We start from the raw sequence: 24,676 nt of genomic DNA, 5'->3' as shown, positions 1-24,676 counted from the left end.
CCTGAGCCTGAGGTGTCAATCCAACCCTTCATTGACTTTCACTCAACCCCGCGTTGGTTATATTCTAAAGTATCATCCCAATCCAACTTGCAATCCTGAAAACGTGGAATACCGCATTTTTTATTCTCCCACTTTCTCTTTCTTAGCAAGCCAAACAGGGAAAAACAGAGGGATTCTTTGCTGTCCTAAGTTACCTTGTTTCTTTTGGGTGCTTATTTTGATCGCCAAGAGAAAGATTTAACCAATCGAGAGAAGATTTTTGTGAGTTTTGTTCCTGACAAAGGGCGTCATGGATCATGCTGCTGATGCTCATAGAACTGATTTGATGACCATCACTCGCCATGTCCTGAATGAGCAATCCAAGTACCCGGAATCTCGTGGCGACTTCACCATTTTGCTCAGTCACATCGTTCTTGGCTGCAAATTCGTCTGCTCTGCTGTTAGCAAGGTCTTTACACTTATCTTTTTTTTTTTTTTTGTGATTCTTTAAGAAATTTAAACTTTGGTTATCTTAACAGAAAAGCTTAGGTGAATAGACATGATCGGATTTGGTATTTTGTAGCCTGATATCAGATTCCGAATGTCTGCCTGATTCTTTTGGTTACTTATAGCTTTGGAATTTTACAATGCGTTTGTTCCATGGTTACAGGCAGGTCTTGCAAAACTCATTGGACTCGCGGGAGAGACCAATGTTCAGGTATGGGTTCTGGGTCAAAATCCCCTGGCTCATGGCTTTCCTATCCACAAATCCATGTGTACCCTTTCTCAGATTCTGATATATTCAGTTCCTCCTGATTCAGGGTGAAGAACAGAAGAAGTTGGATGTGCTTTCGAATGAAGTTTTTGTCAAGGCGTTGATTAGCAGCGGCCGAACAGTAAGTCCTTTGAAGCCATCTTCTGATTGAATAAATTAGTAAGAACAGAAAGATCAACTACTTCTGACAGTTTTCCTTATCCTATCTTCCCTTTTCTTAGTGCATCCTTGTTTCCGAGGAGGACGAAGAGGCTACATTCGTGGAGCCATCAAAGCGTGGAAGGTTCCGCAGAAGTTCTCTGTTCCTTAAATTTACATTTTTGAACCCAATACAGTTATAAACTCCAGACTGACATTTTGTGCCCAAACTGTTTCTGTTGATTATTCAGATACATTGTTGTTTTTGACCCTTTGGATGGATCCTCGAACATTGACTGCGGTGTTTCCATCGGAACTGTATGCCCCTTCAGCTCTCTACTCCCTTTGCTTGGACTCCATAGACTGGTTTCAGTCAAATGCTAACCTCAATGTTTCCTCATGTAAACAGATTTTTGGTATATACTTAGTGAAAGATAAGGATAACCCAACCCTTGATGATGTACTGCAACCTGGAAGAAATCTGTTGGCAGCTGGCTATTGTATGTACGGAAGTTCCTGCACGGTAGGAACAAACAGTTACCATTCTCAGCACTCAAGCTTTACATATGAAATGTTTCTGCTTTTCATTTTTCATCATCCCTATTTTGTTCAGTAAACCCCCAACCAAGTGTTTCTCCTTTGTGAAATTGCAGCTGGTGCTGAGTACGGGGAGTGGCGTCAATGGATTCACACTTGATCCATCTCTCGGGGAGTTCATACTAACTCATCCCGATATGAAGGTACAAGCTGTTACTTGTTTGATCAAACATCAATTTCGTAAAAGTAGGGTTTGATTCTTCTAATGCACCCATAACTCTTCCCTTTAAAACTTAATTCTTTACTTGCAAGGAAATAATTAGGGAGTTGCCTGAGCATTTTTGGACTAATCCCAATTACATATCCAAGGTTAACAGTTAATCCTGTCTATTTTTGGAGCAGATACCTAAGAAAGGAAAGATTTATTCAGTGAATGAAGGAAATGCCAAAAACTGGGATGAGCCAACTACAAGGTTTGTGGAAAAATGCAAGTTCCCTACGGATGGTTCGCCACCAAAGTCCCTTAGATACGTTGGAAGGTATTTACCTGTCAGAATCACATTCTTTTTCCCACTTGTTAGCTCATTCTGTTCCCAAAAAGCTAGCTTCCAATAATCCTATTGCCTTGCAGCATGGTTGCAGATGTCCACCGCACGTTGCTTTATGGTGGTATCTTTTTATACCCTGCAGATAAGAAAAGTCCCAACGGGAAGCTACGGTACATTGTTTCACAAGCTTTGCAATTTTGGTTTTCCATATGAATTAACAGACTGATATTTGATATTCGATACTAACAAATTTAACTTCTAATACAGTGTTCTCTACGAGGTGTTCCCAATGTCATACCTGATGGAGCAAGCAGGAGGTCAGGCTTTCAACGGCAAGCAACGGGTATCGACAAGTTTCCTTCTGTTTGAGCAGAGCTGAGAAATTTACTCACTATTTGATGTTGTACGCCCCCCGAAATCCTCTTATTTTGTTAACTTTTTATGCAGGCACTTGACTTGGTTCCCAAGAAGATACATGAGCGTTCTCCAGTTTTTCTTGGCAGTTACGATGATGTTGAAGAAATTAAAGCACTCTATGCTGCTGCTGAGGAAAATAATGCATAAACTTGCAGACTTCATACATGTGATGTGATGCTTACATATAATAAGTTTTCTTTGTACAAGAATGATAGTACCATTTTTTTGGTCAAGAAGAATAGTACCATTTATTGTAGTATAAATCATGGTCATCAGCAAATGTATTATGTAAAACTTTATGTTCCTGATCTAGATTTAATGTAAATTACCAAGTGAGAAGCAGTCAGAATCGAATTTCTGATTCCTTCGATGATAGATAATATAACAGCGAACAGATATCCTGGACAAATGATGTGATCTTTATATGATAAAAAAGAGAACAGGAAAAGGAAGGGGAGCACCTAGAACCTCATCTCTTAAAACCTAAACCTAGCTGTATTTCTCTCCCTTTTTCTGCTATTTCTCAGGTGGTGCTTAAGTTTCATTGACTTCATTCAGCTTTTTGCCATTTGAAACCCACAACTGATGCACAAATTTTCCCAGATTTCTCTCCTTATTTATCATTACTAATAACCTTCTTTAAATTGCTGTCCCAAATCAAAATTCACTCACCGACTAGCATGGCAGCATAATCAGAAAATAACTAGCGCACCAGTTCTCTCAGTCCCCTGTGCATTACTGGTCTAGTTACGATAAGCTAACATCCGGTGGCTCTATAATCATGTCATCAAAATATCAATTTTAATGTCAATAAATGTTCATATCAAAAGGAATTTTTCTTATTAAACTAGTTTGAATACATTCAAATCACAAGCTATATAACCATTTTCAAAGACCCATCACCTCAAAACCGTAACAAGTTTGATTCTGGGATTAGATTCACTAATCTGAACTTCTTCATTCTTCAGGTACAAATCTTCTTTTGGAATTTTAAGTCATACTCATCAAGTGATGTAAGTAGCAAGAAAAAAAAACGATAAAGATTGTCTATCCAGTAAATATTGAAAGATATACCAAAGAATTTGGTCTAAAAATAGAATACTCCATACACACATTCAAATCACCTATCTGAAAACATAAACCCAATTTGGTAGTGCAAAACTTCTTTCTATTGATACAACTTATAGAAACAGAAACAACAATATCAGCAACCCTTTTAACTCCTAGTGATCTTCAAGCTGTATTAATTTCTGCCCATATAGCATCTATAGCACATTCTATGATCTTCTACTTTACAATTGAAACATGAAAAACAAAAAGAGGTATTCCAAAAAAATCTAAGTTGAAAACTCGTATCAATTAGATGATAGAAATGACATAAGTTAGACATGCTCACATGAATACAGAGTTTCAATTGTCCCTCCCCAAGCTGCTAAAGAACAGCACCATTACCAGAGGGAGGTACAATATTTCTCCTCACCGGACGAGCCAACTTCTTCACATAAGAGGAATTCCATTCCCCACCATCCTGTGCATAATAATCCATTGGATAATCCCCACGAAAATCCTCTCTTCCCCTGCAACCACAACATGATTTACTCTCCCCACAACTCAACCCATTTCCACAACCATCTCTCTCCCACCACCCGGATATCTCCCCAAGTGCAATCTCTGCCTCAAATGTAGTCAACAAAGGTTTTACAAACGCATCACCCCAATCAATAGAGAGCCTAGGACAAGCAATTTGAATCCAAGCATCCACAGCATCCTCAAACAAAGCAATCCGCGTAGGACTAATTTCCGACATCAAAATAATAGTATAATCAAATCCTTTCTCCCTCATTTTCCCTTCTAACCTCTCTAAAACCCTAGGATTGCCTTGCCTCCCCAATGTCCCCAACACAATCCCCCAACTCTTGGCTCTTTTGGCCTTCTGTATGGCTCTCCTTCGCGTTTCCCTCATCCCCTTATGATCATATTCCTCCAAAAACAACTTCCCTAAATAAGGATCGTATCGAAAAGCCTTGATCCCTGGATTCGCAATCATAAATGCCTCTAAATGAAACCTCCCGTCTGCCACGAAAACTGCCACGGTTTCATTAGCATTTGCCACGGTACCAATTTTGGGAGCGGTGCAACCTAAAACTTCACCGGCGGATAAAGGTTTTGACTGAGGAATTAAAACCCGAAACCCTCGTTTTTCTAGCTCTGGCTTCGCCGATCTAATCGCCGAGGAAAACTGAATCGTACCAGCAAGGACAACGGATTCCTTGGAAGATGTGAGGTTGTGTTCGATTGTGTTAATTAGACCATCGACGTTGATTTTAATCTCGACGAAGACGTAAAGGCAAGGGATTTTGGTGGAGTCGATTGGGACTAAGCAGCTGTGACCGTAATGGATTAACAAATCGGCACCAAGGGCAGTGGCGGAGAGGTCGTCGATGCAGCATGCACCGTAAGTGACGTCGCCGAGGATAAAGCAGTGAGTGACGTCAGCGAAAGAGGTAAGGATATCGGAGATGACAAGGGAGTACATAAGGAGCCCTTCGGGAAACTGAAGGGCGACCCGCTTGGCGCCCGTGGAACGGACGCGCCACACGCATTTATGGATTTCGAAATTGTAGTTGGAAGGAAGAAGGGAAATGGCGGCGTTGAGGGAGGCGTCGTTGAGGATCGAGTCAGGGATTTGGTTCTTGACGAAACGCTTCGGGGCTGGTTTCGAGTTGTTGGCGTTTCGTTGAAGCGGTAAAGGCGTTTCCCGCTTCTCTTCCGGTTGATGTTGGTTGGTTTTCTCCATTACCGGATCCATGATCAAAGAAGTGGATTTTCTCTTCCAGATATGCTTCTTAATCCGACGTTTGATCGATTAACTCACACAGAGCTCAGCGACGGTTTTCCGAGAATTAGCGACGGGAAAAGTGAAAGAACAAAAGAATAAAATAGGGTTTTGTCGAGGAAGGAGATGGAAAGGACATAAAAGAGGTCGGTGGCGTCGCTAAATGGAGTGTTCCGGCTGAACGAAGGGTTTTTGTTTTTTATTTCTTTAAATAAGATAATATTAATTTTGTTATTGTTAGTCTTTTCCTATTAAATTAAACTCAAATTACTATATACAATAAACATACCAGATTTGCTAGAGGTGTTCAATTATTTTGCTATCCTTTCAATTCTTTTGAACTTATTCTTTCAAATCTTATTAATAAGTAGATATTTAAACTCATTGACTCAATTTTTTTTTTAATTTTTTATATGATCTCGAAGTTAAATCCTAAAACCTTACTCACTACTAGTTAATTACCGAATCCATTTAAATATCTTATTAAAAGTAAATAAATATTAAATTTTAAATTTATATAACAATTTTTTTAATTATCTCAAAAAATAACTTAAATAATAAAAATAAATAAACAAGCATCTATGATTGAGTTCGTATATTAAATATGCAAGGGGTGATAACCGAATACTATCCAAATATTTTTCAAACTCAAATTATCGATATCTTATGTAATTAAGTTGGATACAAGTAAGTACTCGATTAAAGTATACCCATTTTCATTCATATTTATTCTAACTCAACTTGGATTTAAGCATGAATTTTTAAGTTTGACTTTGATCTATTAATATTATTTTATTAATAAATAATATATTTTTACTTAATTTTAATTTTAAAATATATTTCAAGTATTAAAATATTTAAAAAGAAAAAAAAAGGGAAATAAAATGAAATTTGTGAAGTGGGCTGACAGTGGGAAGCCTCAGCTATGTGTTTTAGTTTTGGACTTAGCAACAGTCCGACCAGCTTTCAATCTCAGCCGAGCTTAGGCCTTAAACATTAAGCCCGACCGACTCGTGGCCAAGTTGTCGTTTGAGTTCAGTCGAACTGCTTCTACGTCTTGGCGCAACTGCTACTACGCAACTCTGCGAAAAGAGTTGGCGAAACGGGTCTTTGCTTTTGTGCCAGATAAGTCTCTTGTTTGCTTCTACTTTTAAGAACTTACTTTCCCACTTAAGAAGAATCCCAAAAAAGTGTTTGTTAATAGCTTTAAAATGGATTTACATTTGATTTCTACATTATTGGATATTGCATGCATATTGGGTGTTTAACTGTTTTAGATTTCCTGAATCTGGGTTCTGGATTTCGCTTTAATTGTTATATCCGTTCGAAGGTTCTCTTTTAGTTAACTAATTAAGATCAGCAGCATTGCCTTGTTCTAGTTCTCTAGTTTCAAAGGCCATTTCGTTTTGCTTGTGAGCTGCATTCAAGAAACAGAGTGGTACTGCGTTCTTTGGTTTAAAAAGTTTTAATTTTTTCTTTTGTATGGCAAAATATGGAAGGAAATTTTACATCAGATGGTAACGTGATTCTGGGTGGTCAGGCATTTGCTTTTTAGATTCACAAGGCTCATTGCAGTTTCATCAATGCTCAAAACCACGACTTCACCAGCGAGGTTCCCAATTTCAAGATGTTTCTTCTTTTAGGTTAGAAAATGTGAAAGAAATTGAAAAACCTTATGAGAGAGTGAAGAAGTCGACGAGTGATGATAATAGGATGAAGTTTGATGAAGAATGCGGTGATGGATATTGTGATGTAAGGAGAAAAGGGAGTCCTTGTGGCAGCGTGTAAAATGGACTGAACAAATGGTTAAGCTTTTAATCAATGTGGTTTCATATGTTGAAGAGGGTGCTTCTTCTGATTGTATGGGTGGTGTTAGAAGAAAACAGTTCATGTTGCAGAGGATAGGAAAGTGGAAATGTGTTTCTAAAGTCATGGTCAAAAGGGGTTATCATGTATCACCTCAGCAATGTGAGGACAAGTTCAATGATTTGAATAAAAGATATAAGAGATGCAATGATTTTCTTGGGAGAGGTACTTCATGCAAGGTTGCAGAGAACTCGGAGCTCTTGGACACGAAGTATTTATCTGATAAGGCAAAGGAGGAGGTGAAGAAAATTTTGAGCTCAAAGAATCTGTTTAATGAGGAGATGTGCTCATATCATAAGGGGAATAGGCTGCATCTCCCTCATGATCCAGAGGTGCAACGCTCCTCGCATTTACCTCTTAGATGTAGAGACAACAAGGAGCCTAATCAATCAAGGCAGAACAAAAGTGATGATGACTGTGACAAAGGACAGCAGGGTGCTGGAGCTGATGATCAAATTGAGGAAACAGGAGATAATGGGGGAACCCCCAGGTTTTCGGAGCTGTCCTTGAAGAGGTAAAATCAAATGAATGTACTGAAAGATGTGATTGTTGGCAATCCAAAACAAGATGACTGAATTGATATTATTCATGTTTACCCTAACGACAGCAAGTCAGATGGGTTGCAGGAGCAGTGGATGGCATTTCGCTTACTTCAGTTGAAAGAGCAGAAGTTGTATATTCAGGTCCAAAAGCTTGAGTTGGAGAAGCAACGGTCTAAGTGGCAAAGGGTCAATTGGTACAACAACAGGAATTTGGACAAGATGAGGCTGGAAAATCAGTGTATGAAGTTTGAGAATAAATGTTTGGCATTTGAACTTAAGCGCAAGAAAATAAGCAGTGTCTAAAACTGAGTACATATTGTGATCAGGAATACTTCTTGGAATCCTATTTCAAGCCTAGTGTAATGAAAAGTTTACCAGCTTCTAAATTTCTGTTTTGATCATTTAAGATTGCCTCATGTTTTGCTGAATGATGCATTATGTTATTTTGTTCCATCAATTCAGGCTGTAATTATAAGTTTTGAACACATATCTGTAGTGAGCTGTGTTTTGTATGTTACCTGTAGTGAGCATTAATGAATTGACAAGTGGCACCTAAACATGGTGCCTGCACTTATGTTAAAACCAAAGCCAGATGTGCCCAAGCTGCCTTTCAGGCGTTTCATTTTTATCGACGTCAGTTTTCCCCAATTCCCAAGCTGTCCCCAATTGCACCAAGGGCCCTTTAAATCTGAATTAGATCTGGTGCTGTTGCTTCCACATCTCCATTTGTAAAGAGGGAGCCATTGTCTGATGGAGGAAATGGCTTCTTGGTGTATGCAGCAGATAAGTCCCCTTTGACTATTTGAGTATGTTTTATAAAGCTCTGACTATACATTTGCTTTCATTTTCTTAAATTTTTGTTTTGAATTTATTAATTTGAAATGGGATACGCAATGTTTAGGCTCTCATTCGGATCTGCTTTCATGCATTTGGGTGTGGTTTGTTCAAATAAATCCTAGATATTTGATGGATTTTGTCTGTCTAAGTATCTAATTCTAGTTATTGGTATTGAGGGAATGACATTAGTTATGGGACTGTTTAGCCTTGTGCCAAAGTGAGATTGATTTAACTGTTTGTGTCTGCCGAACTCTTCATTTATGCTCCGATGGTATTGATAAAGTATATGAGCAACTGAATTATATTGACATATTTTCAAGGATTTGATCCAAATAGTTTATCGCATATTTGCATGACAAAAAATGGAAGGTCAACCATCACCAGGTGGTAAGATGCTGCAGGGACGGGACTATGGTTGTCAAGACCTGCAAGGATCAATGAAGCCTTCTCATGAACAAAAGCCATGCATGTTTGAACTTCCTCCTGTTTCTGGTTTAGTTGAGAATGAGGGACACGAAAACATGGTTATTGAGGATGATGTGACAAATTATGCTGAACAAGGCACACTTGAGCACAATGAAGTTGGTAAGAGTGAGGATGGTTCCCCCTGGCAGCGCATGAAATGGACTGGAAAAATGGTGAAGCTTTTGATCACTATTCTTTCTTACATTGGGGAGGATCCTTCCACTGATTGTGTGGGCAGTCAGAGGAAAATGTCTTCTCTTTTGAGGAAACTAGGAAAGTGGAAGTGTGTTTCAAAGGTTATGGTTGAGAGGGGTTACCATGTATCTCCTCAACAATGTGAGGATAAGTTTAATAATTTGAACAAAACATATAGGAGACTGAATGATTTACTGGGGAGAGGCACTTCTTGCAAGGTTGTTGAGAACCCAAAGCTTTTGGACATAATTGATTTATCTGAGAAGGGGAAAGAAGATGTAAGAAAAATTTTGACTTCAAAACATTTGTTTTTTGAAGAGATGTGCTCCTATCACAATGGCAACCGATTGTATCTACCTCATGATCCAGATTTGTTGCAGTGTTTGCTGTTAATTCTGAAGAACGAAAATGATAATGAGCTTTATGACTTGAGCCAGCCTGGCCTTTATGGTATTGATAAAAAAGCTGGAGTTCTTGCTGAAGGTGATGCAGCTGAGGATAGTGGGGCAACTTCTGGGTTTCCAGCGTTCTCAGCAAGGTTAAGACTGACTAATGAAAATGAAATTGCTGGTTTTGGGAATACTTCAAAGTCATTGGATTCTAACCAAACTTTAGATGATCAAGGTGATTTAGCTGAGTACAATGGGACAAATTCTGGGTTTTCTGCGGTCTCTGCAATGTGGTTGAAGCAAACAAATGAAAACCAAGCTGCAGGCCTTGGGAATCCTTTGAAACCGTGGGATTGCAACCAAAATTCAGATGCTCAACCGCTTTATAATTTTGCTCATCAGAATCTTAGTTGCCCTGAAGGCAATGAGGCAGATAGATCACAGAATCAACAGATGGCATATCGCATGTATCAACTAGAGATGCAAAAATTACAGCTAAAATCCAAGATGCTTAAGTTAGAGAAGCAGCGGTTCAAGTGGCAGTGTAACAGCCTGAAACAGGACATGGAGGTGGACAGGATGAGAATGGAAAACAAGTGTCTGAAACTTGGGAATGAGTGCATAGCAATGGAACTTAAGCAGAGAAGAATTAATTAATTAGCACATGAATCTGGGTATATCTGTTCTTTACTTCTCTGCTAATGTGTATCCATCAAACAATTTTTTTTTCTATCCTTGACTGCTGTTTGCTATAGTTTCAAAGTTTCTCTCCCTCTCTCTCTCACAAGTATAAGTTTTGCCTTCTATCTAACCTATGCATGTCTATGTTAGCTTTGCGAAATTCCATTGCCTTTGGATTTTCTTGATGTTACCTGATTACCTTGTTAATCACATTCTGAAGATTGAAAAAACTCCATATTTGTCAACATCATAAATCCCTAAGATGCTGATCCAAAATAAGCATTTTCTCTTTAATCACCTTCCTTATTATCCTTTGAAGGGTTTTAATATTTCTGACTCATTGTGATCACAAGCTCCAGACAGTCATTGCCACCAGCGCACCAAGAAGTGAAACATGGTCTGAGCAGGCTTTAACTTGATAACATGGTCCATGATCAATCCTATGATACGGTTGATCCGTAATCTGTCAAGCTGTTTGTTCTTATTCTAATTTTATGTTGGTTTTACTTGGTTTGTATGCTCTTAAGATTACGTGAAACGAGTTTTTACTAAATTAAGTGAAAAAGGGATCCTAAAAAACCCAAACTTTTCCAATTTCAACTCTCTATTTTAAGATTTAAGAAACAAAAAACAAGTTAAAACTATGCTAGATTGTCAGCCACTGCCTGCCTTAAACCTTTCTGCACCATTGAAAAACAAACGGTCAAAACCAAAATATGGAAACAACCGAACCCTATTTAAGCTACCCAGAAGGCAAATGATTCTCATCACAAGAAAGGCTTCATTTCCCTCTTTGTTTCTCCTTCGAACCCTTTCTCATAAGAGAGAAAGGTTTCCTTCTTTTTTGGAGTTAAGTTTTGGAGATTTGATCAGACATGGGTGCCTGCGCTAGTGTGCCAAAGGCAATGAGGGATGAGGCCTCTGCCCCACTTCCTGAACCAACCAAGGAGGAGTCTGTTCAGGCTGAGCACACCCCTGAGGAAGTGATGGTCGAAAAAGAGGACAATGAAGCTGATGAAAGCAAACAACAATCTCTTAGTTCTTTGCTTGACGAGGTAATTGAATCATTATCCTGTTGACTGTTCTATCTTTTCTTTATGTTGTTTTCATGGTTGAAATGCTTACCTAACTTATCTATTCTTTGTAATGCATGGACAGCCTGAAAAGACTGAGGCAGACAAGGAACCAACCGAAGCCCAGCAGCCCCAGGTAGAAGTTCCCGCAGAGCCAAAGCCAGAGGAATCAAAACAAGAAGAAACAAAGGTAGAGGCCCAAAAGGAAGAACCAGAGGCTGAACCAAAGAAAGAAGAACAAAAGGAAGAGGCTAAGGAGGAAGAACCCAAGGTAGAGCCAAAGAAAGAAGAACCAAAAACTGAGGCACCAGCTGCCCCAGCGGAGACCGAGGAAAAGAAGGAAAAGAAGACAGAAGCAAAGGAATCTCAGTAACAACATTGCAGTACCGAGAGGAATTCTTGTTAAATTCATTCTATGGGGAAATGAGCTCTGTTTGTGAGCTTAATTGTGCAATTCTACTAACTATTATTGTAGGATGATGTTTTGTTTCTATAGGGAGTGCCCTGTTCGATCTTAACTGCATATGTAATTCAACCAGGGGCTTCCACACTTGGTTTTGGTCTCTCTTTTTCTTTGATTAAGTTGTTCTTATTCTCAATAAATTAATGTCGTTGAAAGAGCCACAAAAACACATAATTAAATCAGAAAGACTCAAAGTAAAACTAAAGTACATGATATAAGTAACGTTATTATGACAGGGTGATGGCAATTTTTATAGTTTGTAGCAGTTTCTGAAAATAATTGGTGGTACTAATTGTATGCAATATAAGGCTAAGTGACTTGCACGGGTGTTGGGTGATTGCATGGAAGTACTACAAGGTAATAATTGTTGAGTTGAGGAGAGAAGTTTTAGTGGGATTTAATGCTAGTTTGATAATATTAAATGCTGATGGCTATAGCAAACTGTGGAAGGAGGAGTAATGGAGGGAATTAAATGCTAGGGAGGAGCTGTGGGCATATGGATTTAGGCAGTGACGGGGTGCAGTGTTAAGGCAAACAGATCGTATGGGTAGTTGACTGGAGGAGACATTCCAATAAAGATGGACTTATTGCGGGAGGCAAATCAATGTGTTTACTATTTAACAAAGCAAGGGGTGGATCTCAATGAATTATTTGTAGTGTGGGTGTAGTTTAATGGGGGATTGATGGATGCAATTGTAACGAAATGGGTTCTGGAATTGTATGTGGGATGGTGTTTGTAGCAGTGAGTCGGCTTACGGGGCTAAACCGAAAATGTAAGTTCACCTGGGTGCTATCTGGTGGTTACAAGGGTCGGGTGCTATATTCATGTTGGGTGATTAATCGTGTGTGTTAGGAGTCTTGCAAAACAGATTGATGATTGCTCTGTTTCTTTAACTCCATCAAAATTGTATCATTTTGGGTTCCATGCTGGTTATTTTGGATTTTCTGCATGTGTGGTTGAATGGGATGATTTCTAAGTTGTAAGAGTCGTGTTAGATTTAGTTGACGCCCAAATCACCATTTTTTTTGTTTGTCTTGTTTGCCGGGGTAAATGCAATGTACAAGTTTGCTGCCAATGATGGCATGAACTTGACGATCATTATAGTTTATAGATTAAGTTTTGCTGCTGGCATCATGGCTTTGATTTTCGAAAGGTATTAATCATTCCTTAGTAGATGCATGCTTCTTGAAACCTTTTTATTGCAATTTATCCTCTGATAATAATAAATCTTCAATTTGTTTTTCCCACTACAGGGCGAGCTTGGGAAATGTCGATCCATGGGTACTATTCTATGCATTTCTTTTTGTTGTGCCCAGAAGATCACATGGAACGGGCAACAGCAAATGAATGTGAAGAAATACAAGAAGATCGCATGGAAAGGGCAACAGCAAATGAATCTGAAGAAATACACGACGAGCACATGGAAAAGGCAGAAGCAATTCCCCATAATACCATTCATTCTTGGACAAAAATTCTTTTAACTTAGAGCACGTGTTCCACTTTGATGACAATGATTTATTATGTACTCGATCCATTGCTTTATATATATATATATATATATTACACTTCACATTCCATTAATTTTATGACTAAAAATGTGAGAAAATAAATGAAACAAATTAACGAGGCGGGGTAGTGCCAAAAGCAGTATCTTCTTGCTCCTGAGAAAAGCTACCTTGCTTACCATTAGTATAGAAAACCAAAAGTTTGTGTTTCCTGCAAGGCACAAACTTTTGGAAATCATCGTTTCTATAAGGGGTGCCCTGTCTGCCTAATTGTATGGAATTTAAGGCCAAGTGATTTGCATGGGTGTTGGGCGATTGCATGCATGTGCATGGTATCAATTGTTGAAGTCTATGGCAGTTGAGGAGAGAAGTTTTGGTGGGATTTAATGCTAGTTTGATAATATTAAATGGTAAACTTTGGAAGGAGTAATGGACCTAACATGATTCCTATACCTACCAAAGTTTAAATGGTGAGGATACGTGTGACCAACCAACCTTCAACCATTAATTCTCCTTTACAACTATACTAACAAAAATATAGGCATAAAAGCGGTGGGGAATTTGTATATGACACCCTTTACGTGACCATTTACTTTTCCTTTCAATAGGCCTCTCTCCCTCTCTTTATATATTGAGTTCTTTCACATCTCCTACACAGCCAAGACTGGTTCTTCGTTCAGAGTCTTGGGTACTCCTTTAAGCTCAGCATCAGTCTCCTCTGTTGTTTTATCCCTGTAAGATCAAGAACGTTAAAAGGTCTTGATCTTCTTGCTTTTTTTTGCCTCTTTTATACGTTTTTGATTCAAGATACTCGTTGCCTTGTCGTGGCTGCCATTGTTTGTTTGATACAATGAGGGAGGATCGGGAATCTTATTCATGGGTTAAAGCCTCTTATGTCAATGATGCTGAGTCAGGTAATGTTGCTGTGATTAATGTCATGTATAAATTGGCAGCAAATGATGGGATCAACTTGAGCATTGTCATGGTTTACAGATTAACCTTTGCCGCCGAGGTCATGGTTCCTCTTGCTCTCATCTATAGATTAATCTTCCCTTACTAATGTTTCTTGAATCCTTTTTATTGCCTTTGATCCTCTCATCAGGAATTATAATAAATCTTGAATTTGGGCTTGGCAAATATGAATGGAATGGTACTATTTTATGCATTCCTTTGTGGATTAGTACCATTCAAGTAACTCACAATCACGAAGGAATGCATAAAATAGCACCGTTCCATTGATATTTGTCAAGCTTTCCTTGTCAGGAAAACTTATTATACTGAATTCCTGATGAGAAAATCAAATGCAATAAAAAGAATTCAAGAAGCATTTACTTGAGGAAAGATTAATCATCAACCTTTCAAGAATCAAAGCAAGAGGAACCATGATGACGGTAGCAAAAGTTAATCTGTAAACGACGACAATCTTCAAGCCCATGCCATCGTTTGCTGCCAATTTATACGTGACATTAATCACAGCAACAGTACCTGACTCAGCACCATGAACATTTGGAAGCTTTAACCCATGAATAAGATTCCCAATCTTCCCCATTGGAAACCTGGGTGGCGATGTCATACGCCTGCGATGGCCTGCTTGCCCCCAAAAAGAGCTGATGTGTATGGTTTGGTATGTTGTTGTTGCTTTCTGGTTAGTGTAGAAGGTAGGCGAGGCGCTTGACTTCTGGCTCCAAGTGGAGTTGTTGCATGGTATTGCTGCGTGGTGTTGGTATGGTTCAAATAAATCCTGTCCCAGTATCAAAGCCCATCACATGTCAAGCAGTTCCTCACGTTACCATCTAGACAAATCCATTAATTATATGACTGAAATGTGAGAAAAGAAATGAAACAAACAAGGTAGGGGTTTTTATCAACTTTGGTATGATTTAACAAAAATAATCTTTAAACCATTTCAAACAAATTAAATGCTCTCGATTTTTCTCTCTTATAATTTAGACAAATTAAATGTTGTTTGTCTCTCTTACCATTCAGCTCTTTCTCACCATCTGTATTTCTAATTTTACTACCATCGTCAGCTCTTTGTCTATCTCTCATTATCTCATTATATTGTCGTCGATTTACAAATTAAAGATTAGAGTTATAGCAATGTATGTTATTGGATTTATTAATTTACATTCACATAACTCTAAAGTTGATAAGTAAAATCTGTAAATTAAAACACTGCTCTAAGTTATTACACGTCATACCTGCATGTAACAGCTCTAATGCACTTGGCGTGTAACAAATTTATTGAAAAAGATGACATTAATGTATATTCATGGATTTATTGGTTTACATTCACATAACCTCAAAGTAATAATAAGTTGAAGTTATAAGTGAAATTTGAAAATTAAAACACTATTCAAAGTTGTTAGACGTCATGCCTGCATATAATAATTCTAATACACTTGGCGTATAACAAATTTATTAAATATGACATTGCTTGTAACAATATTCTTTTCAAAATGATGTATAGCAAAATTTTTTGAATTTGGCATATAACAACACTTTTTAAAAATGGCATGTGTAACAATTTTTTTTTCAACATAGTGGGTAGTAAAATTTTTTTAACCATAACGTGTAACATGTTTTTATAACAACATGTTTTTTTTTTAAATGACGTGTAGTAAAATTTTTTTGAATATAGCGTGTAGCAATAAAATTTTTTTAACATGACATGTAACAATTGTTTTTTCAACATGACGTGTAACAATTTTTGTTTTCAACATGACTTGTAATAACAATATTTTTTCAACATAGCTTGTAACAGCTTTTTTTTTTAATATGGCAGGTAACAATTTTTTTTCACACTTGAATATGAAGAAATTTTATTAAAAGTAATTCTGTTCAAAAATCTTTTCTCTTAACTAAATATAGTTAAAATTATAAAAAAAATATTTTCAAAAATAAATTATTTTTAAAAATTATTTTGTAAACACGCGGCTATGTGTTCCCTGTAAGACAAATATTTTTCTAACTTGCAGAATTCTTTGATGGGTTTTGAGTGTTCATCTCCAACACTTTGTTGGAAAGCTTCTGTATTTTGGCTGGTTTCAATCAAAATAAAGTTATTATTGCACCTAAGTGTTTGGGTCATTAATTAGTGTATAATTTTTCTGTCTGATAAGCAAGGTTTAAATTCTCTTTTTCTCAATTATTAAAAAAAATTAAAATAAAATTATTAATTATCTTTATTTTTTCAAATAAAAATCATTTTTTTCTATTTTCTTTTATTATTTTATATCATATCTTCAAACTTTGATATTATAGATCAAGGTTTAGCATTTAAACGTTTAAATTATCATTTTTAATTGATATGGTATAAAACTAAACACGCAATACAAAATTATAAAAAAACCACCAAACAGAACCTGGAACAAGAAAAAAAATTTATCCTTCAAAAAAGGAAAAAAAAAGCATAGAAATCAAATTTTAATTTCACCAACAAGATCTTGAATACAAATGGAAATTTATTTTTTTATAAAAGAATAATTTTATAAATTGTTGTCTAAACTCTTTTAACATGAGAGCATCAATTAATGTTTTTTCCTTTTTTTTTCAATCAGATTTTTTGTCCATTTATTTCTTTTTAGCCAAAAAATGAATTTTCTCCCCAAAAAGGAAGGAAATATTTGGTATCTGTCACGTCTAACAAAAAGGATGTTAAAATTCTTAAAACTAATACCGCAAAGGGAATACGTACATCTCTGCATGAACACGACACCTCCCCACAAGATTAGGTCACTATTTGCTTTCTCCTTTGCAAACGCCTCTCTCTCTCTCTCTCTCTCTCTCTCTCTCTCTCTCTCTATATATATATATTCAGTTCATTCTCATCTCCTACACCCAAGACTCGTTCTTCGTTCAGAGTCTTGGGAGTTAGAAAGCCAGTTGGAAACCCTACTCCTTTAAGCTTTCAATAACAAGAAAACAAACAAAATAAAACAAAGAGAAACACAACCAATCTCCGCTGATAATTTTTTTTCCCTTCGAGAGAGATTTAAGGGAAGCAAGAAATCAAGAAGGCAAAAGGGTCTTGATCTTCTCGTTTCCCTTCTGCTTTTTTTTTTTTTGTTGGTTTAATACAATGGGGAAGATTGGGAATCTTATTCATGGGTTAAAGCCTCCAATGTTAATGGTGCTGAGTCAGGTGATGTTTGCAGGGGTGAATGTCATGTATAAATTTGCAGCGAATGATGGGATGAACTTGAGGATTATCATCGCTTACAGATTCATGTTTGCCACAGCCGTCATGGTTCCTCTTGCTCTTATCCTTGAAAGGTCGATAGAATTAATTAATCTTTCTTTCTTTCTTTCTTTTGTTTGTGTAAACATATCTACAATTATTGCATTTGATCCTCTCATCAGGAATTTAGTATAATAAATCTTGAATTTGTTTTTTCTTTATAGGAAAAGCTTGGGAGAAATCAATGGAATGGTACTATTTTATGCATTCCTTTGTGGGTTATTTGGGTAAGTTAAATCTATGAATATTTCCTTTTTTTTTTTTGATAAAGGAGATTCTGAAGACTCCTAATATTAAATGAAACAACTGTTTCTTAACATCTTTAATTCAAATTGGGCAGGGGAGCAGTAGGTCAAAACTTGTACCTGCAAAGCTTGGTGTATACATCCGCAACATTTGTTTCTGCCATGATCAACCTAGCTCCAGCCATTACTTTTATTTTGGCCATTTTTTTTAAGTAGGTATCTTACATTCTTACTCAGTAGTCATCAGGCAAATTATTTACAATCTATCATGGATTGATAGTATAGGCTTTTACCATTGCTACTTTCATGTTACATCCACTGATTCAACGTTTCTGTGGTTCGAATTTTATCACAGGTTGGAGAAACTGGGGCTAGGAACAGTCGCTGGGAAGGCAAAGGTGTTGGGGACATTACTAGGAATAGGCGGAGCAATGGTCTTCACATTTTACAAAGGGGTAGAAATCAACATCTGGTCAACACATGTGAACCTTTTGCACCATCATCAGCAGTCTACAGGAGGCCCTGGACCTTCATCAAATGATCCTGGCAGATTCATTCTGGGTGCATTCTTGGGCCTTTTGAGTTGCATTTCTTTCGCTTTGTGGTTGATCATTCAGGTGATTTTTCAAAGTAAATTTGTAATTTCATAAGGTTCCCAGATTCCAAGTTTATAAAATTTACATATTCTTTTCGTTCTTCGAACTTTGTCAGGCTAAGATGAGTGTGAGATTCCCTTATCTTAATTCAAGCACTGCTTTAATGTGCATAATGGGATCAATACAGGGCACTATAGTTGCCCTTTGCACAGAAAGAGATTGGAGTCAATGGAAACTAGGCTGGAATATTAGGCTTTTAACTGTAGCTTTCGCGGTATGTCAATGGATATATCAACTTCAGTATACTAACTTATCAGTTGGTTCTCTATTTTGGAAAAGGCCGGGCATCCTTTTCTGGTTTTGGAACATCATTGTGAATTATCGAACTACTTTGTTGCAGGGAATCATGGGCTCTGCTTTCATGGTCTTCTTGGTCTCTTGGGGTATTCGCTTGAGAGGTCCCCTGTATGCCTCTATTTTCAATCCTTTGGGGCTTGTATTTGTTGCCATTGCAGGATCTCTTATACTGGATGAAAAGCTGCACATGGGAAGGTATCATTTCATATTTTGTATGTTTTGTGATTGTACTTTCAAGTACAGATTTGTACATTTGCAATAATTATATAAATCATTTAAAGTTCAATATGTTGTAACTATCCTCTACTATGCAATAATTATATATAATCACTTTTCTCTTATATGATGATGGTCTTTTTAATTTGACTGTTTCTATGAATCACAGCATACTAGGAGGAATACTGATTGTGTGTGGACTTTATGTGGTGCTGTGGGGCAAAGCAAAAGAGATGAAGCAGAATACTCGATTAGTACCAGCAACTCATGAATCTGAAAGAACACAAGAAGTTGATCAAATTGAGAACAAGGAAAGAGCAGAAGCAGTTCCCCATAATATTACCATTCAGCCTTGAGCAAAAGGTCCTTTTCATGAGGCCAACTTCCTTTTACCAGTAGTAGCTAGAAGTTACACAGATTTTGGAGTAGTTGTTGCAGAAGACTCTCCAAAGTTTCATTGTTACTTTTTTTTAATAATATTTAATTTTTTTTATTCATGATGTAAAATGCTCAATTTTTTTATTCGTAACTTTTTGAATTTGTTTAAAATTTATTCATCCATCGATATGCTGTTAAATTTAGAATAAAAGTCGTCATACAATTCACTAATGTCACGTGGTAAATTACTGCATATCGACGGATGGATGAATTTGAAACATACTCAAAAGGATCGTAAATGAAAAAATTCAAATTATGTAAACAACAAAGGTAAATAAAACAAAACCTGAAAAAGATCAAAGTCTAATAATGTAAAATACCCTTTTTACCTATGTTTTTCATTCATAGATTCAGATCCATTCATTGGTTTTTCTCTGTACAATTTGTACACAGGTTGAAAACCAATAGACTATTACAGCTTTCATATACATATATATTGTTTTAGAATAGAATTATCCAATCATAGGATTCCTTTCTGCGGTTATGAAACACAAATTAACTTTAAGCTTAGGAGCATGAATAAATCGTGGACATGTTTTTGAGTACACTATTGATGATAATGATTTATGTACCCCATTACTTTAGAGATTAAGCTTCTCATTTAGTTATTGGGTGCCAACTTAATCCATTAATTTTATGACAAAAAATGTGAGGAAAAGAGAGATGAAACAAACAAGGTGGGGTAGTGCAAAAGGCAATGTCTTGTTAATTCACTTTTACCTAATTTCGTCGAAAATCTAGAGCCACCAAAAGGAAAGTTGCTGTTGACTGCTCCTGTGAAAGGCTAGCATTGCTTACCAATAGTAATACAATATCATAAAGTTTTGTGTTTCCTCCAGGGCACATTTTTTTTCAACTTGCAGAAAACTTTTCATGAGTTTTGAGTGTTTATCTAGAACTCTGTTGGAAACCCTTTTTGTATTATTAATTTTTTTTTTGAAATTTTATATCACGTGCTTTTAAAATTTTCATATTAGAGTTTAAGATTTATAATGTAGAGTTTTGAAATTATGATTTTTAGGGTTTTTTTTTTTATATAGGGACAAGTATTGATTTCATTACTCAATTTTCATTAAAAAACTACTTTAGGACGGTAGAGGAGCAGAACAGTTCATAGAAGAACAAAGAATCCTTTTTATGCATATCTGCTTAAAAGAAGTTATAATTTTTAGTTGATAATATAAAACTAAACACGTAATATAAAATTATAAACGAAACATTAAGTATTGAATGGAATATAAAATTTTTATTTTTATTTTTTTAATCTAAAGATTGTATACTTTAAAATAGAAAAAAAAAGCATCAAAAACAAATTTTAATTTCTCCATCTTCAGCCTGGAAAAAGCAAACAAAAGCAAATGTCTCCACTAAAAGCAGCCTCCCACAACTTTATTACAATCCTCTTTAGTAAAGGTTTTGCTTCATTGGTAATCCCATATTTTTAACAAAAACAAGGCCAAAAAAAAAATCCAATACCTTTCATGGGCAGCTCTTAAACTTATCTTTACAATTAATAATCAAACATTAATTAATGTTTAATACACGTGACATATTATAAAGAATGTGAATATAGTGTGAATTAATTAGGCTTCAAATCATAATGAAACATATAGTATTTACCGGTAGTAGTTTAATTTTCCATCACCTGTTTCCTTCATTTACTCTTGTATCAAACACACCCATCATTTTCTTTTTTTTTTCCCTTGATTTTCAGGGTTTACCGCTTGGAAGGAACTGCATGCCAAAGCAGACTGCGCCCCCCCTAACGTGGGTGAACCATGAGAACTGCCACACCATGCACAATCCACGTGTGCATACCTCCCCCCACGTGTGGGGGAGGCATATAGGTTTGCAAGTATCCAAGCTTGACTAAAAAAGAAAGGGTGAGTCTTGGCAAAAATGCCAAAGGAGTGAAGTATATTGGTTTTGTAAGTATCCAAGCTTGACTAAAAAAGAAAGGGTGAGTCTTGGCAAAAAGGCCAAAGGAGCTCCAAAGATAAAAGCAAAGGCAAATTAAGGCTTACGTTTGAAGTGGGAAACTGAGCACGTGCAAAGGCGTTACGTATTTGGTGACGTGGATAAACACCGCAGCCTCCAGTTTATCGAAGAAAGTGAGGAAGACAGAAAGAAAGAGAGTATGATAACAGTGATATTTACAGCTTATAAATTGCAAGGGCTCGGCTCCCATTTTTCTTGTAACCGAGCACAAGCTAGCTAGCTAGATACTTACCATCTGCTCTCTGGGGTTTGTGAATTGCTGTGTTCAGCGGAGAAACAGAAGCAAACGACAAAACCAAAGCTTTCAAATACTGTATCTTCCTACCTCAGTTTTTGGTCTTTGGTGATCATTAACAAAAAAACAAAAAGATGGGGCAGATTGTTAACATTTTGCATGGATTAAAGCCTGCAATGTTGATGGTGGTGGTTCAGGTTGTGTTTGCTGGGGTTAATGTGCTGTATAAATTGGCTGCAAATGATGGAATGAGCTTGAGGATTATCGTTGCTTATAGGTTCATATTTGCCACGGCTGTCATGATCCCTCTTGCTCTTATTCTTGAAAGGTTTGCTTTCTTTCTTTCTTTCTTTCTTTTTTGTTCATTCTTTGGGTTTCTTGTTTTAATCTCTTTTCCTTCTCAACATTCACGATTACAATAGTGTGTGTGTGTGTGTGTGTGTATATATATATCAGCACTCCATGGATGAAGCTTCTCTTCTCCTGTCATTTATGGCAAAAAGGGCACCGGAAAATATGTCACTCCTTTCCATTTTTTTCTTTTGTCTTTCCTCCATGTTAACTGGCTAGTTTCCTTTTCCCATTTTCTTTTAGTATTACTTATTCAGGTAGTATCTTTAATAACCCACTGTTCAGCTTTTTCATGTTATTAGGATTTCTAGTTTTCAATCAGATGGTTCTTCACAATGTTTTTGCTTCATTGGAAGTTATGAGAAACAATAAATCATCAAAAAGTGAAGCTTTTTGCACTTTGAAATGAAAGATTTCAAAGTTTCTTTTTTGCCTGAAGGAATATGGTAATTAACCCTGTTGCTTGTTGCAATATTTGTTGGCGCAGGAAGAGGCCAAAACTGACATGGACTGTATTGATTCAAGCATTCTTTTGTGGGTTACTTGGGTAAGTTTATTAGTTACCAGTTTTGATTAAAAAGTGAATAATGTTTCCATCTCTCAGGCCCCTTTGTTGCCTGTTGCCACGTACTAAACAAAAAGCCAGCTAGATTCAACAGAACCTGAGTTCTAGAATCCTTTTAATTTGCATTGAATGAAACTCGTGCTCTTTTTCCATAAACCCACTTCCTCCTGTTTCCCTACTCTCTCTCTCTCTCTCTCTCTCTTTATTCCCAAATTTCAGTCAATTAAGAAAAAATTATACTCAACAAGCAAAACAATCCAAAAAAGTGGATAATTTATTGAAAATATTGCTTAATTTTGTACCCAACTAAGAATACTTCTTGCTTATGGGATTAGCAAACAAACTTTTTTTCTTACAAGATGTAAAGATTTTGTCTTTATTTTGCATCATGCAGGGGCTCACTATCTCAAAATTTGTACATAGAAAGCCTGGCCTTAACATCTGCAACATTTGTTTCTGCCATGACTAATCTCATTCCAGCCATAACTTTCATCATGGCCGTCACTATTGGGTATATATCTATCCTTGTTTAACTCGTCCAATTTTCACTTAAAACACAAAAAATAGTAGTTGCTGTGGCTTTTTTGCACATGTCAACCAATGGTCTGAAAATTTTCATGGGGGGGTCCAATATATATTTTTATGGCAGATTGGAAAAGCTAGCTTTTGGAACAATGGCAGGGAGGGCAAAGGTGTTGGGAACAGTGATTGGAATCGGTGGGGCAATGCTGCTCACGTTTTACAAAGGATTCCAAATTAATATGGGATCGAAGCATCTTGACCTTCTACGTCATGGACGCCACGGGGCTTCATCACATGCAGGCTCTGCCCATCACCTATTGGGCGCTTTGCTGGCTCTCTGCAGCTGCATCTCTTACGCCCTGTGGTTGAACATTCAGGTAAATTTAATTTTTGCAACAATTTTCTATATATTTGTCATGCTTACATTTCCCAAAAAGTTATTAAATCTTTCAATAATGAAGAATTTAATCTTTCTGTTTGTTTCATAGGCTAAGATGAGTGAGAAATACCCATGTTATTACTCAAGCACGGCATTGATATGCATAATGGGAGCCATCCAAGCCGTGGTCTTTGCACTTTGCACAGAAAAAGATAGGAGTCAGTGGAAATTAGGCTGGAATATCAGGCTTCTCACTGTTGCCTACGGGGTATGTTACTGTAAATGTTGAAACTACAACATTAGTTGGATACTTAGCTTAACATGGCTAAATTTGCAGAAGCTTTCTTTCATTGTTGGTGATGGCACTTGGTTTTTTTGCAGGGAATATTAGCATCTGGTTTGATGTTTAGCTTGGTCTCTTGGTGTGTGCGGATGAGAGGTCCGCTTTATGCATCTGTTTTTAACCCTTTGATGCTCGTCATGGTAGCCTTTGCAGGCTCATTGTTTCTTGAAGAAAAGCTCTATCTTGGAAGGTAAGCACTTATTTGGAACCTCTGAACATAACTTTTCCAAATTAAAACAAAACCCAAAGTTAGACAATTGAAGACTTTATGGTTTAACAAAGAAAGAAAGCAAAGAAGCAATAAGAAATTGAAGTTGTAAAGCAATTAGTAATTAAACTAATTGGACATTTTTGTTTTCTCCTAATTACAGCATAATAGGAGCAGTGCTAATTGTGTTGGGGCTGTATGTGGTGCTGTGGGGTAAAGGCAAGGAGATGAAGAAGATGAATCAGTTAGTCCCATCAGCAAGCTCCCCTCAAAATGGACCCATCGAGATCATTGTCACTTCTTCAGCTGATAACACTTCCAATAACAATAATGTTATTGCTAGTAAAGATTCACCAAAGGAATAGGATATAGGAAAGAAGAAAAGAGAATGAAGAAGAAGAACATAAAGCTAGTTTGGTAGAGAAAGAGGAAAATGCTGTCGTTAGAGTTTCTTTCTTTCCTGTTGTATTCCATTAGCTTTATTCAATGTAAACAATGATTGCATAAATTTGGCTTGCAACTTCAGCATTACTTGTTCCAATGCATCAAGTTAAAGTTGAAAATGGAAGCAATGGCATGGGATCAAGCTAAGAAAAAAAAGCCTCATATATAGCACAACCTACAACACGATACGTTAGCATCCACTTTGGGACCTAGTATTTTGATTTTTTCCGAAAGGTAATGAAGATTTTGATTAAGAAGTGAAAGGAAAGTTAGATGTCCAAATCCAAATGTG

General features: G+C 36.8%; 6 protein-coding genes and 1 pseudogene across 7 annotated transcripts; 6 read left to right on the top strand and 1 right to left on the bottom strand.

Moving 5' to 3' along the window:
• Nucleotides 1-121: 121 nt before the first annotated feature.
• LOC18607389 (fructose-1,6-bisphosphatase, cytosolic-like) lies at nt 122-2,803 on the top strand. The gene is made up of 11 exons (XM_007041537.3): nt 122-448; nt 650-697; nt 801-875; nt 976-1,037; nt 1,144-1,210; nt 1,302-1,415; nt 1,546-1,632; nt 1,832-1,968; nt 2,061-2,147; nt 2,245-2,320; nt 2,425-2,803. The coding sequence occupies exons 1-11, from the start codon at nt 290-292 to the stop codon at nt 2,539-2,541; spliced, it is 1,029 nt and encodes a 342-aa protein (XP_007041599.3). The 5' UTR covers nt 122-289; the 3' UTR covers nt 2,542-2,803.
• Nucleotides 2,804-3,540: 737 nt separating this feature from the next.
• Nucleotides 3,541-5,430, bottom strand: LOC18607388 (diphthamide synthesis DPH2 family protein). The gene has a single exon (XM_007041536.3). The coding sequence runs from the start codon at nt 5,201-5,203 to the stop codon at nt 3,827-3,829; it is 1,377 nt and encodes a 458-aa protein (XP_007041598.1). The 5' UTR covers nt 5,204-5,430; the 3' UTR covers nt 3,541-3,826.
• Nucleotides 5,431-6,274: 844 nt separating this feature from the next.
• LOC18607387 (uncharacterized) lies at nt 6,275-8,350 on the top strand (annotated as a pseudogene). Its single transcript, XR_016024677.1, has 2 exons — nt 6,275-7,610; nt 7,704-8,350. The product of XR_016024677.1 is annotated as an uncharacterized LOC18607387 (transcript).
• A 448-nt stretch (nt 8,351-8,798) lies between these two features.
• LOC18607386 (uncharacterized) lies at nt 8,799-10,232 on the top strand. The gene has a single exon (XM_007041534.3). It carries the CDS (start codon nt 8,838-8,840, stop codon nt 10,179-10,181), a length of 1,344 nt encoding a protein of 447 aa, XP_007041596.3. The 5' UTR covers nt 8,799-8,837; the 3' UTR covers nt 10,182-10,232.
• Nucleotides 10,233-11,013: 781 nt separating this feature from the next.
• On the top strand, nt 11,014-11,841 carry LOC18607385 (uncharacterized). Its single transcript, XM_007041533.3, has 2 exons — nt 11,014-11,260; nt 11,364-11,841. The coding sequence occupies exons 1-2, from the start codon at nt 11,081-11,083 to the stop codon at nt 11,649-11,651; spliced, it is 468 nt and encodes a 155-aa protein (XP_007041595.3). The 5' UTR covers nt 11,014-11,080; the 3' UTR covers nt 11,652-11,841.
• A 6,269-nt stretch (nt 11,842-18,110) lies between these two features.
• On the top strand, nt 18,111-19,318 carry LOC18607380 (WAT1-related protein At1g68170). The gene is made up of 4 exons (XM_088804102.1): nt 18,111-18,349; nt 18,444-18,602; nt 18,729-18,880; nt 19,071-19,318. Exons 1-4 carry the CDS (start codon nt 18,164-18,166, stop codon nt 19,255-19,257), a joined length of 684 nt encoding a protein of 227 aa, XP_088660228.1. The 5' UTR covers nt 18,111-18,163; the 3' UTR covers nt 19,258-19,318.
• A 2,212-nt stretch (nt 19,319-21,530) lies between these two features.
• LOC18607379 (WAT1-related protein At1g68170-like) lies at nt 21,531-24,469 on the top strand. The gene is made up of 7 exons (XM_088804101.1): nt 21,531-21,900; nt 22,411-22,470; nt 22,883-22,999; nt 23,138-23,387; nt 23,499-23,657; nt 23,771-23,922; nt 24,104-24,469. The coding sequence occupies exons 1-7, from the start codon at nt 21,707-21,709 to the stop codon at nt 24,303-24,305; spliced, it is 1,134 nt and encodes a 377-aa protein (XP_088660227.1). The 5' UTR covers nt 21,531-21,706; the 3' UTR covers nt 24,306-24,469.
• Nucleotides 24,470-24,676: the final 207 nt, after the last annotated feature.

This window comes from Theobroma cacao, chromosome 2 (genome assembly GCF_053813885.1).
Source record: "Theobroma cacao isolate CCN51 chromosome 2, ASM5381388v1, whole genome shotgun sequence".
NCBI lineage: Eukaryota > Viridiplantae > Streptophyta > Magnoliopsida > Malvales > Malvaceae > Theobroma > Theobroma cacao.
This window is presented reverse-complemented; position numbering and strand designations above follow the sequence as displayed.